Here is a 14,655-nt window from a genome sequence, read left to right as displayed (position 1 = left end):
TCGATACAAACATAGATTGTTAGATATATGCATCATCGCCTCATCTCTCATTATCGCTCTTCCTTTTCATCTCTGACAATCACCCACCAGTGGCGTCGTCATCTATCATCACTGAAAACATAATCGAAACATTGAAATTATATTTTTGTTTATTATTTTTGTACTTATATCAATAAAACACTGATGATATTATGGTAAATGAAACTAAATATTTTATTTTCATGATTATAAAATTTATAATATACTTTTTTTAAGTATAAAAATTAAAATAATAAAAAAAATCTAATTATAGGAACGATATTTAATTAGCCCGTGATATAACGATGAATTCCTCATGACTGTCCGTGCTATAGGTAAACAGGTTGCATTTGTTTAACGGATGAATCACTTATCTTTGCAACGAGGAAAACGTAGGACGGATGAAACCCTCTTTGGAAAATTCCTGGTCGCCGTGGCAACTACTTGATGACGCGTGGGAACCCGGAGTTAGTGTCTCATTGTCATCATGAGTGACATCACCCTGAAAATGCTCGAGGGTGACCGCATCATAAGTCGTGTAATTTTGTAATAAAGTCACAAGAGTAGGGGCATTTACGTAACCGAGGCTGAGATTCGGGAGACTAGGGTTTGCTCGTGGCGACAATAAAAACCCCGGCGCCTCGTGTTGGCCACCGAAGCAATTGAAGATGGTATATTTCTACTCGATCCTTGTTGTTTGTGTGATTAGCGTGCCAATTCTTCATTCTCGTTACAGTTTTCACTTCAATGACGCAGTAGTTAGCTGCATGTTCTTGCGATTCGTTCTTTCTTGAATCCTTGTGTATATTTTCTTTAAGGATTTCGATTTTGTAGTCTCAGCAGATTTAGCATGTCGAATTTGTTTGAGCTTTATTGCAATGACGGTTCTTGTTTGAGTCGTATCATGTAATCACTGTTTTCTGTTTTCCTGGAGGAATCGGTTGAATCGAGGCTGAAAAGCCATAGTGCGCCAGCACGCCTGTAAAAGATGGCTTTTTGATCGTTTGCAGCCCAAGCAAATCCACGAGATTAAGGATTTCCTTCTCACTGCGAGAAGGAAAGATGCGAGGTCGGTGAAGATAAAGAGGAGCAAGGACGTGGTCAAGTTCAAAGTTCGCTGCGCCAAGTACCTCTACACATTGTGTGTGTTCGACTATGCGAAGGCAGACAAGTTGAAGCAATCTCTTCCCCCAGGTTCGTTTAATTATCTTCCTTCGTTTGCCGTGACTTGTACGGCTACATTTAGTTAGACTTTTTTTTAGCATCCCAGTCCCTTAACTTAAATAATTTATATTAGAATATGTATAGTTATGAAAGTAAAACAATTAAAGTCATTGATCCTAATGTCGTTGGTTTTACCGACGAAAGATATAATACGTGATAACATATGCAGGAATAACATAAAAATGATGTGTAAAAAGATAATTTCAACGTTCCTATTATGTTTTTTTTCTTCTTAATTGTGGTGGTGGATAACGGCGTCGCTGGAGTCACGGGTGGCTGAGTGACGAAACGACCACTTGATGCTTGCATCGGCGTCCACGCAGAGCATCGCACGACATTTGCATTGGCGCCGACGCAGATGCAGAGCGACGAATGAGAAAAGAAGGATGAGGGATTGGGGAAGGAGGGAGAGAAGGGAGAGCGGCGATGAAAAGTGAGGCGAAGGGAGAGGAGGAAGAGGACGACGGAGATATTGACTTTCAACATTTGCGTTGACGCCAACGCAGATGTTGAGCGACGCTTACGTAGATGCAGAACGTCGACATTTGTGCCGTTCTTTTTCTCCTCTCCCTTTGTTTCACATCTCGTTGTCGCTCTCCCTCCTCTTCCTCCTCCTCCCGCTTCTTGACCAATCCCTCATCCTTCTTTCCCCTTTTGTCGCTCTGCATTTGCATCAGCGTCGATGCAGATGTTGATTGGCCGTTTCATCGCTCAACCACTCGCGGCCCTAATGGCGTTGTCGTTCGCCACTACCACAAAGAAAAAAAAAAACGTAATTGAGACGTTGAAATTATCATTTTACCCATTGTTTTCGTGTCATTTCTGCACATGCTGTCATATGTTGTATCTTTCATCAGTAAAATTGATGACGTTAGGATAAATATGGTTAATTGTTTCATTTTTATAACTATAAGGATTTTATTGTAAATTTTTTAAGTCTAGGAACCAGAATGCTAAAGAGGTCTAATTATAGGGGATAATCTGTAATTAGCCCTGATTTTTATGTTAACAGATAATCTCAATTTATAAGAAAGAAGTTATACATTCGAAGGTCATAGTTGATATTCTTTGTTGTCAATAGTAATGGAGATACTGAGTAACATCAAGATCTACACCGAAGCTATACTGCTAGCTTATTGATTCGTGTGATATATATGTAAATTATTCTGATGGAGGATATGTAATGTCTTGATCATTTGAAAACAAAATTAGTGTTCCTTACATTATTGGTTGAGAAATCAGATTGTAAATAATGGGTTGTTGCCATGTTGAAATTTGGTCATCCTCATTTGACAGAAAGAGTTATCCTTAGCCAATGGATAGAGTAAGCTGCATCCTATTTAGGATTGTTCATGCAATAAGGTGAAAGCTGCTTGTGGAGCCTGGGCATCAACATAGTACTTGCCTCAATTTCATGCACAGTTTATCCTAGTCTCTGTTATCTATTCTAAGGGTTGCTAAAGATTTGTTTGAAAGCTGCACGTACCAAAGCAATTTTTGTACATTTCTGACAGGCATTAATTGATGGACAACTGTAAAGAGCGTAAAGCATGTAGAAATTATAATGATAGACAACTCTTGGTTTCTTCACTGGAACAGATTAGTAAATTGTTCTATCATGATGGGTTGCGTTGATATCACTTATTTCCCCAACAACAGTGAATTCATGTTCACTAAATGAGTTGATTGAGATACGATGAAGTGCTGATGGTTCGACTTTGATAATAATGTTAACGATCTTATTTGTTTGATGTTGCAGGCTTGAGTGTCCAAGAAGTCTGAAGATATTATTTCGAGCAGTGGCTGATCGGTTGTGGTGACAATATTCAATTAAATATTTCTGTCACTTAAAAAGGAACGATGTGGTTTTGGATTTAATGGATCACATATGTTTTCAAGGAAAACCTACTTATTGCTGAGAAATCATCTATAACCTCCTTGTGATTGGTAATTGTGCTGTCTTTTCCTTGTATCATTTCCCTGTTTGTCAGTCCAATGCCTTTTTTTCTCTTTTTCTGTTTTTTGGAGGTAAAAAAATTACTATGTGAGATTTATGGTTAATCTCTCTCTTAATGCAAGTGTTTGAGCTTTGCTAAAATTGATTTCACATATCTTTTAATCTGGCTTCTTCTTTCATTAAAAGATTAATTTTGCCTCTCAATAGCCATTAGTAATATATGTGTATATATTCAAAAGGAATTGTGATAAAATAGGCATTGGATTTATATTCTGAAGAAGTCCAGCATGTGATTTCTTTTGCACAACATTGACTTTTTCTTCCTCATGACACATCAGCTGGAAGGTTGTCCATAGGAATGTGAGCTTTTTGACCTGCTTGGCTGGGCTGCCTATGAGTTCAGATGGAGAAAGGAAGGGAGAAATTGTGGTGTTCATTTACAGCTCGAATCATAAGTAACATGTGAATTTTTTTGTAGATCCCATTGGATCATGTAATCTTAGGTGATGGCTAAAATTATCACATCACCAATATGAACTTGAACCCAAAAGCTGATGCATTTGCTTATTAATCTTGCTGTAAATAGATAAGCCCCTTGGCAGCACCTTATTAATCTTTCTAAAATTCTCTAATATTTAACCTATAATATAAATCTAAATCTATTTCCGCTGCATAAAGATTTCTATTCTATGAGCTTCTTGCCGTAGATAGATAAGGCCCTTGGCAGCACCTCCATTCAAGAACCCTTGTTCTATAACCATTGTAGCATGCAATTCATACAGGCATTATTCATCCCATTGAATAGTTTGTCTGATCGTTTTGTCTCTCCTAAACAATTCCTGAAGGAGGAGTTGCAACCCATGGTCAGAACTCAGTTCAGCCAAGGATCAGAACAATGCAAACCGGAAGCAAAGATCAAATACGTTGTTGACCTAATAGACGATATGGGAAGAAAATATTGGATTGTGAGAGCATTTGTTACCTCAGGGCTGGATCCAATGCAGAGGATTCTAACAGCTATTTCCATCTCGTCCCCGCACCTCCACTTCGAAACCCCAACTCCCAATTCCCGTCCGGAAACCCGAAGCTCAATCTTTTATAGCTCTCCTCCTCCCGGTGCTCCGCCGGACCAATTTGAGAGTGACGACGACGGCTTTCTCGTAATTGATCGTGATGGAAAAGGGTATTTCTGTCAATTGGAACTGTGGATAACGTGGGATCGAGCGGCTGCCCTCTTATTCAAAATTAGGGTTTCTTCTTCTTGTTTCGTGTTGCTTTCGAGATCTCTAGCAGAGAATTATGGCGTTAATGATGATGACTGCGTTCGGTCCGAAGCTTCCGCTTCAACGGGATAAATCTCGAATTTCTCGAGTAATTCCAATTCATTTTCTGGCTTCCAGTTTTCTCTGTTTTTCTGTTTATTACGAAGAATCAGATGAACTTGATGCAATTTTCTCTCAAGAAAACCCTAGTTTTTAACAGCATTTGGTTTCTGGCTTCTGTTCTCTTGATGTTTGCCAAAAAAGAAGTTTTGATCTTATATTAGCACTTTGTGATTATAAATGAGTACCATAAATGGTTGGTTCTGTTATTGTTGATTTTGTTTAATCTCGTAATCGTTATGTAGGTTAATTTATCTCTTTGCTACATATGATGCAATTTAATCTCCAGGTGATGGTGCCACTAAGTTTGAAAGCCACTCTAAGTAGAACAACTGAAAGAGCTACTGCTTGTAATGTATGGGAAGGTCAAAGGTAAATCTCCGGCTGTTTCCTTTTCCTGTTACCAATTATTTGTTTTCAGGGTTTTGATGCACAGAAGCTAATTGTTTTGATTAAATTTTTGAAGGAGTCTGCTTTAGTTTTCTTTCTGGAAAATACTCAGTTTAATTTTCATTTGAAGCATCCGTGTTTAGATTGACATGGAGACTGAAATGAGATGATATATTTTGACGTATGCATTGATCGGTCGTATCTTTACCTTCCATTTTGACTTCCTACTCATTTCTCTGCAGCAATTGGGACTTTTCAACTAATCCATCTCCAATTTCATTCGACGAAATATATGAAATTATGTACCACCATCAGAGATAAGCTCTGTGTGGTAGTCACTTTGAGAACTATAGATTCCTGGTTATCCTTTATACTAGTGCCTCTCAAGATTGTCTTATGAAGATGTAAGCAGATTCAAGTTACTAAAGAAAGAAGTAGTTGATAATGAATCTAAGATGTTCTCTATGTGGAAGATATACAAACATTCAAAAGCTTGTGTAAGCTAGTTAGTGCCTACTTGAATTGCTAGATGCAGTATTATGTATGCTGCTCTCCTTTTTCCAGTGGTTTGGGATATGTTGTAAAGTCATTTCCTTTCTTTGGTAGGACATACTTTCCCTTATAAAATGATGTTAGACAAGAAATACGCTTTCAATAGACTTGATGGTTTTAGTATTGATGGAAATTGTGACTGGCAATGGATGGATCATGTTGAATAAATTACTTTTCCTTGTTTACTTTGTGTTTGTGGAAGACAATGAATATGTAGGCGCCAGCAAGTGTTGTAGGACATACTTTCCCTTATAAAATGATGTTAGACAAGAAATATGCTTTCAATAGACTTGACGGTTTTAGTATTGATGGAAATTGTGACTAGCAATGGATGGATCATGTTGAATAAATTACTTTTCCTTGTTTACTTTGTGTTTGTGGAAGACAATGAATATGTAGGGGCCAGCAACAGTGTTGTAGGACATACTTTCCCTTATAAAATGATGTTAGACAAGAAATACGCTTTCAATAGACTTGATGGTTTTAGTATTGATGGAAATTGTGACTAGCAATGGATGGATCATGTTGAATAAATTACTTTTCCTTGTTTACTTTGTGTTTGTGGAAGACAATGAATATGTAGGGGCCAGCAACAGTGTTGTAGGACATACTTTCCCTTATAAAATGATGTTAGACAAGAAATACACTTTCAATAGACTTGATGGTTTTAGTATTGATAGAAATTGTGACTAGCAATGGATGGATCATGTTGAATAAATTATTTTTCCTTGTTTACTTTGTATTTGTGGAAGACATATGAATATGTAGGGGCTAGCAACAGTGTTGTGCTATCCTGCAACATCAAGCTAGAAGCTTTTACATGAAGACTATTGATTTTCCAAATCTAATCAGGCAAAACATGCTTTATATTGTGCTTCCAAATTGGTCTAGATTCATTTGGTTCCCTAAATGAATTTTTTGCTTCTCTACAATTTCTAACACAAATAATCGCTTTAATATTGTCAGCCTAACATTTTTGCATCAAAGAGGCTTAAGGCATTCCCCTTGGTCCACATTTGCAGTTGGTCCAGGTGAACTTTCCCTTCAATCATGCATCAACTCTGGTGCTGCAAGGTAGCTGAGTTGCTTAATCGAACAAATTCTAACTAACAGTTCCTTGTGATTATAGGTTTAGAAGCATCAATATCTGATCCGTCAAAGAATGACATAAGATTGGACAATGTTAAGATAGTCATCGAGTCACGTGACAATGATAAGATTACTGTGAGCTCATGACTTGGATCTTTGTATTCAGTAGGTACATAATATGTTCGTAGATTTTACTTCAAAGTAAGTTTATGCATTTCCAAAGTTGATCTGTTATCCTCCTGCTACTTGTAGAGAGCATACTATTAAGCTGTTTAGCTGTTGGGGTGGAGTACCAACCAAATGACAAGTCAGATATGATCTTCTCACCCCTCTTTGTGTGGACTATATCAGAACAAAAGAATAGATGCTAGCACAACCACTTACAAGCTTTACAAGTCCAAGAAAATCACAAGAAAGGACATGAAATTTACGTGGAATCCCTCCAAGAGTGAAAAGCCACGGGGCCAAATTCTGACCAGACCTTCCATCATAGAAAATAATGGGATATGACAGTGTCCTCTTGAGCACTTTTATAGGATCAACAAAAATCAAGATAACATGTATCTTGGCTTATAATAACAAGAAGTATCATCGCCAGGAGTGGATTACATGAAAACAAGAGTAGTCCCCATCAAAATCATGTAAACAAGGGTAGGTCTCACGAAACTAGCTCTTGGAAACAAGGGAACAATTCAGCCTCTCTCCAATCCAAGACCATCAACATAAACTGAGAAAAACACATAATCTTGAGAGAGAGCAATCTTTGAATGCATTTCTATTGTTTAGCAGATTAAATAAGAGAAAAGAATTCCAATTTTCTTCTCTTAATCTTCTTCCTTGCCTTTTCTTACTCTTTGTAATCACCAATGATTTTTTTCCCTTAACATAAATCAAATTACCGTAAATAATATGTTGCTTTATTTAAATTATTAAATTCTTTGTTTATGTAGTTGATTAAGGAAATGATTAAAATTGATTTCCTTAATCATGTGGACAAGTTAGAAATTTTGTCAATCAGTTATGCGGATAAGTGAAATGGGTTAAGTACAATGTGGGGTATGGTTGTGTTTTGTGACACGGGGAAAGGTGTTAAGCATCTTTGAAAAAAATGCTAAAGCTATAGCTATAACAATAATACCAACAGGAATCTTATTCCTATTTGGGGTGTCTTCTTGAATCCTCTTTCTTCTATTAAGAATCTTTTTTCTCGACTTCTTATTTGAAAATTCTAACCTTGAAACCACACTGATGCCTTTGTAGTTGTTTATAATAAGATATGGTGGTAAAAAATATGGAGGTTGAATATGCGAGCAAATTACCAGTTTTTTCTTCTTCTTTTTTATTTGAAAATATATATTCTTATTTACTAACTAGTTCTCACTTTCAATAGTTCATTTGCTCAGTGACAACTTCTTAATATGATTATATCAGGTAAGAGTGGACTTAACTGGTGAGGAAACACAGAAGGCATTTGATATTGTCTTAACAAATTTGGCTCGCACTGCACCTCCAATTCCAGGATTCCGGAGAATGAAAGGAGGTCTGTTTGTTTGGTTACTGATATGGCTGTTTGATATGTTTCTTGAAGTTCATAATGTGTGACATCATCCAATATTCTCTCTTTCTGGTTTTCATGTTAGTTCTTTTCTGCCTTATGCCTTAGTTCTGACGAAATATATATTTTTCTGCATGATTCCTGGATGATTCAAGGAAAGACATCCAATGTAAGTAGTCTTTGTCCTTCCAACCAGGTCTTCTTCTAGTCATTCAATGCATTTCTGCATGTTGCCTTTGAATTTGCTTGTACTTATCGGAATACTGCTTATGCCTTGTTTATCATGACCTTAAGTTACCTACAATTGAGAACTGAAATAAAATATTAATAGATATTTATTGTAAGTTGTGTTATAAGCTATCATCTCTTCTTGCTGTAGAAATTATGTAGGAAATCTAGCTTAAGGTTGGGAATGATATGGAGGAAAGAATGTTGATCATCTGATATACCATGGTCTGCCATACCGAAGCGTACCGCCCGTACCGGGCGGTACGTACCTGTCCAATGGGTTTTCGGTATGCGGACCGCTCGCTACCGGGCGGTATGCCCCAAAAACCCCCGTATCGAGCGATACGAGGCAAAATCGGGCGGTAACGGTCGAAATTTCGACCGTTACCGTCCGACACCACTCGGTACCGCCCGTTACCACTCGGTAACAGTCGATTTCGACCGTTACCGTCCGACACCACTCGGTAACGGTCGAAATCGACTGTTACCTCACTGTAGCAGTGCTACAGTGTTCCAACGGTCAATTTGATCGTTGGAGCTTTTTCTCCTCCTATTTAAACCATTCTTCTCTCCCCTATTTCATTATACTCTCTTAAACTCTCTCTCAACGTGCAAGGCAAAGGGGAAGGCAGTAGCATCAGTTGCATCGTTGGAAAGAATCGGGTCGGACGACGAGACACCTTCACAATCACATTCTCTTTCTCGCTCGGTCCAGAGACATGACAGCAACACGGACAGCAGTGCCTTGACAGATGATGGCGGTGATGCCGGGCAATCGTTGGTCTCGTCTACACAACTTGAGAGTAGTGAATGGATTGAGGAGCAATATTTTACACATGCCACTCAAGATTCAGATCATGGAACTCGACAAGGTAGTGGTCAAGTTTATGCGCGGAAGGGGAAGGGGAAGGGGAAGGCAGTGGATGAATATGAACAAATACGACAGAGCATACATGATATAGACACAGAAAGAGGCTCATCGTATTATGGAGAATCATACGGGCAACAACAAGATGGTGATAGTTGGTCATCCTTCTCTGAGCAACAACATTATACAGAACAACACCAATATATGCCTCAAGAGCTGCCTCGGACAAATATGATTCATGACGATCAGTCTACGATCAACACCACATTGATGCATCAATGGCACACGGTGTATCAATATACTATGTCATGGGATCAATTTCATGATTGGGTCCAACAAACGTATCATATTGATATGTATCGGATCGAGGACCCCGATCCACTACCCGTGGAAGCCCGTCGTTCGTTTTGGTGGTAGAACAACAATCAGGTATATCTAGATATGTGATAATTTATTTCATTTGAATTTTAGAGTTTATATTGTAACAAAATAGTCTAACAATTTAACTGATTTTTCTGTAGATATTTCAATCTATAACGGGCTGAAATACGAACCTCGAACAAGACTACCTCAAAGCCTGAAAAAGATATGTGATACTATTTTTACCTAATTTACATTGATTTTGCTAAACCTATACTATTACTATATTTATTTGTAACTTGAAAACCCTATCCTAACTTTTTTTTCTAATTTTCAGGTATTTTGGAGGGATAAATCGGTAAAATCGGGTGTACCGCTCGGTACACCCGTACCGTACCGTACCGAGCCCGGGTCGAAACTCCGGTATGGTACGGTATGGCGGACCTTTACCATGTATACGCAAATATTCCCATCTAAAATAACTTGTGGCTTAGCCCACTTCTTTTACTTTTTTACTTTTCAACTTCTAAAACTTGTAAGAAGCAGATTATCAACGACGAATTTGCTACCACTGCACATTGCTTTGTGTCTTGAAGCCTTTCCCAACCTTTTCTTTCATATGACCCACTTGTCCTAGTACATGATGCAACTTCATTCTTAAGCTTGACATTTTTATGATAATGGTGTGCCTAGTCAGGATTAATTTGAAATTTTGTTTGTTGAAATTTGGTGTAGGTGCCAAAGAGCTTTCTATTACAGATGCTTGGGCGAGACCGTGTAACTAAATTTCTTATACAAGAAATTGTTGGTATTACAATTGGAGACTATGTGAAGAAGGCATGTCACATGTTAATGTTTTACATTTTGCATAAGTATGGCAAATTCTTAATTGCTGAAATTGTCTTAACATTTGATCGTACTAGGAAAACCTAAAGGTGAAAAGCCAGTTTAAAACGATCCAGACAGCTGAAGAGCTCGAAGCAGCTTTTACTCCAGGAAGTGAATTTGGATTCAATGCTGTGGTGGATGTTGAAAATTCAGATTCTGAAACCACCAGCTCAAGCGCTTCCTAGTCATAAATAGATAATTTTGCAACTAGACATGCATATCATTTAAAAAAAATGCTTTATTTGTTTTTTCTTTGTTAGTAACTTGCATCAAACTCTGATGAATCAATGATGTATCAATGCAGAACTTTATATCGAGGTCGGATATCAATTGCCATTATGTCACATATTAATTCTCGAAATAATTATGGAATATAACTACTTCTTTGATGCATTCATCTAGAGGCTTCATGGGCACTTCCACCCATCCAGGAATGAACTTCTCTGCAAGGAAGGTTGTATTGTGGTCAGAGGATTGAACTTATCTGTTGCATCCTAATCATGTAAAATTATGGTCAGAGGATTTAGATTGTGGGTTGACCAATACCCAACTGTGGTTGACAACAAATCTTTTTAGCTGCTGATATGTTCTACTATGAATCAGTGGGTACTGGTTACAGAGAACTGGTTTGGAGTTTATCTTATAGAAGGTGAGCATGAAATGCCCACCACAATCTTCAATTGGCATTTCATAAACTTGCTGTTCGCAGAAAAATCATGCTGATAGTTGGGAGGATTGATCCAAGAATGATGTACTGCTCAAATCAGATGGTATGTACCAACTCAACCACTGCTTAGATTGATCAAACATTGTAATGTGGCCTAGATTGCATTATATTGTTGAAAACCTGAGACTTCTTCAATCATGATTTATCGATGTCGATGTCATTGTTTGATAATGCAACACAAATTACTCCATTTTGTGCACTTCCAGTGTAGAATTCATTTAAGAGAGTTGTTTATATAATGTGCACTCAGCTTGGTCTCTGCATCTATCAACCCAATCATCAACTGCTTTCTTTTAAGCAAATACTGAGGAATTATGGAACTTTCATGAACATAACCTGCACAAAATAGCCATTTGGAATCATGTTGACAGAAACAGTCACTCCCTAGAAAAAAGAGCTCATTTGTTACCTCTGCTTGCAGTAAACCTTAATAGTGAGTATTGGTGGTGTGCATTTTAACTTCATTATCCACAATGATATGTATCATTTCATCTTTCTTAGCTTAGTTCTCAGTGTCTGGCATCATTTACTTGTCAGTCCAGCTTGATTTGCTCTGACAAAGAGTGATATATTCAAGCTGTTTCACAATGCCTTGATATGAAATGAATCAGCTAGCCATGAATGAAAGCATTTAAAAGCCATCATCAATTAGTAGTTTCTGTAACATTGATCATAAGCACAATGTAGCCAAGATAAATGGGAGCTACCAGAGGAAGAAGGGAAATAAGATCATAACTCAAACAAGGAAAATTCTCATGAAGCTGCAACAAGCTTGTAGAGAAGAAGAACACAATCTAAGCATGGCTTAGGCACTGCCCATGAGCTGCATGGCTTCTGCTGCAGTAGGCAGTGATGGGATTGCTCCCTTCTTGGTGGTGGTGATTGCTCCACATGCATTGGCAAACCTCAGCAGCTCCCTCAACTTCTTTTCATCCTGCAACAAATCACAGAATCCATCACAACACGCATCTCACTGCTGATACATGAATCAAAGCACAGCGTCTCTCATGTCCTCTACCTGCAGAGCCGACTGGTCTTCGACGATCTTCCCCAGCAAAGCGCCGACGAACGCGTCGCCAGCACCGGTCGTGTCGACCTGTTTGACGGCGTAGGACTCGACGCTGCCATGGAAATCCTTGACCCAAGAAAGCCAGCGAAGTCAGCAGGAGCTCAGAAAGGCTTCGATCTCACTTGAGCCACAGATCTGTGTACCTTGGTGTAGTACTTGCATCCCTTCTCCCCAAGAGTGACGAGGAGGAGCTTCAGACTCGGGCGCCAGAGTCGCATGGCGACTTCGTCTTCCACCGACTCCGTGCCGGTGAGGAACTCCAGCTCGACGTCGCTCACCTTGATGATGTCGGCCTGGTCCCAGATGCTCAGGATCTGCTCCCTGGCCTCCGCCGCCGACGGCCACAGCGGCAGCCGGAGGTTGGGGTCGTAGGAGAGCAGGGCTCCTGCTTCCTTTGCCGCCTCCATCGCCTTCAAATGAGCGGATCGACATGGCTCCGTGATCAGACTTATAGATCCGTAGTGAAAGATCGCGGCCTGTAGATCCAACCATGAATCCAAGCATAATCTTACGTTAAAGTAGTGTGGTGTCCGGGGAGAGATCTACCCTTCTGATGAGATCAAGGTTGAGCTCCGCTTCCGTGAGCAGCATGTCGGCGCTGGGGTTGCGGTAGAACATGAACTCGCGCTCGCCGTCGGCGCGCAGTGTGACGAAGGCCAGCGCAGTGCGCGCCCCGGCGTCGAACGACACGCCGGCGTCGTCCACGCCGTTCTCCTTCAGGATCGCCGCCAGCATGCGGCCGAACTCGTCGTCTCCAAGCTTGCCGAGGAAGGCGCAGCGGCCACCGAGCCGGGCCACGGCGATCGCCACGTTGGCCGGGGCGCCGCCGGGCGCCTTTAGGAACCCCGGCGCCTCCGCCAGCGACACGCCCGACACGGTCGGCACGAAGTCGATGAGCATCTCGCCGAAGCTCACGATGAGGCCGGCGCCGGCGGAGTCTCCGTTCACTGTAACCATCTTGGAGGTGTTTGATAGAATTGCAAGAGGAGAAGAGACGAAGGTTTGAAGGGCTACGGCTAGTAGTGTACACGAAAGAGAGGAAAGCCATTAATATAAGCGAGAGAGAGGGAGTGGGTAAGATGGAATGATCATAGTGTGTTGGCTTTGGTTGGCTCAATAAGTACTGCCGAACCACTTGCATGTTACAAGTTTTCTCCCATGTGTAATTATCATCTAATGTTCCATTAAGATGGCTTTTATTGGTTACATCTCCATAAATGATACTTCGAAACCTTTTATGTTTCCATTAACGAACGTAAAAGGATGTTTTATATATTGAAGGTAGTTGTTGCGTCTGCATTTTGTTAGGTCACATTAATGGATCTAACAAGTAGGAGATCACTTTAGCTAAGCTAAAAAACTACTGACTTCGATTTAGATTATGCATTCATTATCACCTAAATGAATTATTACCCAATCTCTTAGATTGCAAGAAGTGATAGCTCGGCCCAACGACGACCCACGAAGATTCGAGTTATAATGCAAAGTACATTATGTGACTAAGTGGAGAGTGGACGCTTTCTATGGGGACATGTTACGTATCAAGAGTCATTATCAAGTGTTTACGACGATGTGGTAGGGCTAATTATATATTAAATCTCATAGTTAGACTTTCTTAGTATTCTAATATTTATATTTAAAAAATTTATGTTGAAATCCTTATAGTTGTAATTATAAAAGTGAAACATTTAAATCCATTTGTTTTAACATCGTTAGTTTTACCAACAAAAATATAAAAATAATATATAAAAAATAATTTCAGCGTTCCAGTTAGTACTGACGAACAACATCGGTGGACTAATGACAGTGCTACTGGGGGCCATAGGTGGCTATTGTTGACAATAATCAGATATGATGACCCGTTCTGCATTTGTATTGATGTTGACGTAGTTGTCGAGTAGCTCTTTTGCCGCTCTACATTTGTGTTGGTGTCGATGTAGATGTAGAGCGACACCACTCGAGAACTATGTTGGTGTTGGCGTAGATGAAAAACAATATCACTCGACAAATTGTGTCAATACTGATGCAAATGGAAAGCAGTGAAAAGGGTCACTCACTACATTAGCGTCAACATAGATGCAAAGTGGCCCTTATCTTTCATTACTACTCTCTTCGTCCGTTCACAGTAATTACTCGTGGCCTCCAACGGTATTATTATCTACCACCATCGACGTCATCTGTTATTACCAATCGTAATATTAAAATTACTTATTTATTTAGTTTTTTTTATATATTTATTAATAAAATCGATGTCGTTAGGATAAATAAACTTAAATATTTTATTTTCATGATCACAAAGATTCTAATATAAAATTTTCTAGTTTAAAGATTCTATTGCTAAGCGGTCT

General features: G+C 39.3%; 3 protein-coding genes across 10 annotated transcripts; 2 read left to right on the top strand and 1 right to left on the bottom strand.

Moving 5' to 3' along the window:
- The first annotated feature begins 584 nt into the window (after positions 1-584).
- LOC135597528 (large ribosomal subunit protein eL38z/eL38y-like) lies at positions 585-3,349 on the top strand. The gene is made up of 3 exons (XM_065090570.1): positions 585-689; positions 1,029-1,212; positions 3,002-3,349. Exons 1-3 carry the CDS (start codon positions 687-689, stop codon positions 3,022-3,024), a joined length of 210 nt encoding a protein of 69 aa, XP_064946642.1. The 5' UTR covers positions 585-686; the 3' UTR covers positions 3,025-3,349.
- Positions 3,350-4,181: 832 nt separating this feature from the next.
- On the top strand, positions 4,182-10,908 carry LOC135597526 (uncharacterized). Of its 8 annotated transcripts, XR_010481295.1 has the most exons (10): positions 4,182-4,570; positions 4,871-4,953; positions 6,490-6,554; positions 6,653-6,747; positions 8,044-8,152; positions 8,323-8,336; positions 9,012-9,692; positions 9,785-10,056; positions 10,359-10,460; positions 10,547-10,585. XR_010481295.1 is itself a non-coding variant. In XM_065090567.1 (8 exons), exons 1-8 carry the CDS (start codon positions 4,499-4,501, stop codon positions 10,694-10,696), a joined length of 717 nt encoding a protein of 238 aa, XP_064946639.1. In that variant the 5' UTR covers positions 4,214-4,498; the 3' UTR covers positions 10,697-10,908. The 8 variants fall into 8 exon arrangements, 2 of the variants coding, with proteins under 2 accessions (XP_064946639.1, XP_064946640.1); XR_010481294.1 differs by having other exon boundaries at positions 9,012-10,056; XR_010481298.1 differs by lacking the exon at positions 10,547-10,585 and having other exon boundaries at positions 9,012-10,046.
- A 952-nt stretch (positions 10,909-11,860) lies between these two features.
- Positions 11,861-13,337, bottom strand: LOC135597527 (fructokinase-1-like). Its single transcript, XM_065090569.1, has 4 exons — positions 12,854-13,337; positions 12,451-12,783; positions 12,257-12,373; positions 11,861-12,172 (listed from the first exon to the last, which is right to left on the bottom strand). The coding sequence occupies exons 1-4, from the start codon at positions 13,262-13,264 to the stop codon at positions 12,044-12,046; spliced, it is 990 nt and encodes a 329-aa protein (XP_064946641.1). The 5' UTR covers positions 13,265-13,337; the 3' UTR covers positions 11,861-12,043.
- Positions 13,338-14,655: the final 1,318 nt, after the last annotated feature.

The sequence above is a fragment of the Musa acuminata genome, chromosome BXJ1-11 (genome assembly GCF_036884655.1).
Source record: "Musa acuminata AAA Group cultivar baxijiao chromosome BXJ1-11, Cavendish_Baxijiao_AAA, whole genome shotgun sequence".
NCBI classification, from domain to species: Eukaryota; Viridiplantae; Streptophyta; class Magnoliopsida; order Zingiberales; family Musaceae; genus Musa; species Musa acuminata.
This window is presented reverse-complemented; position numbering and strand designations above follow the sequence as displayed.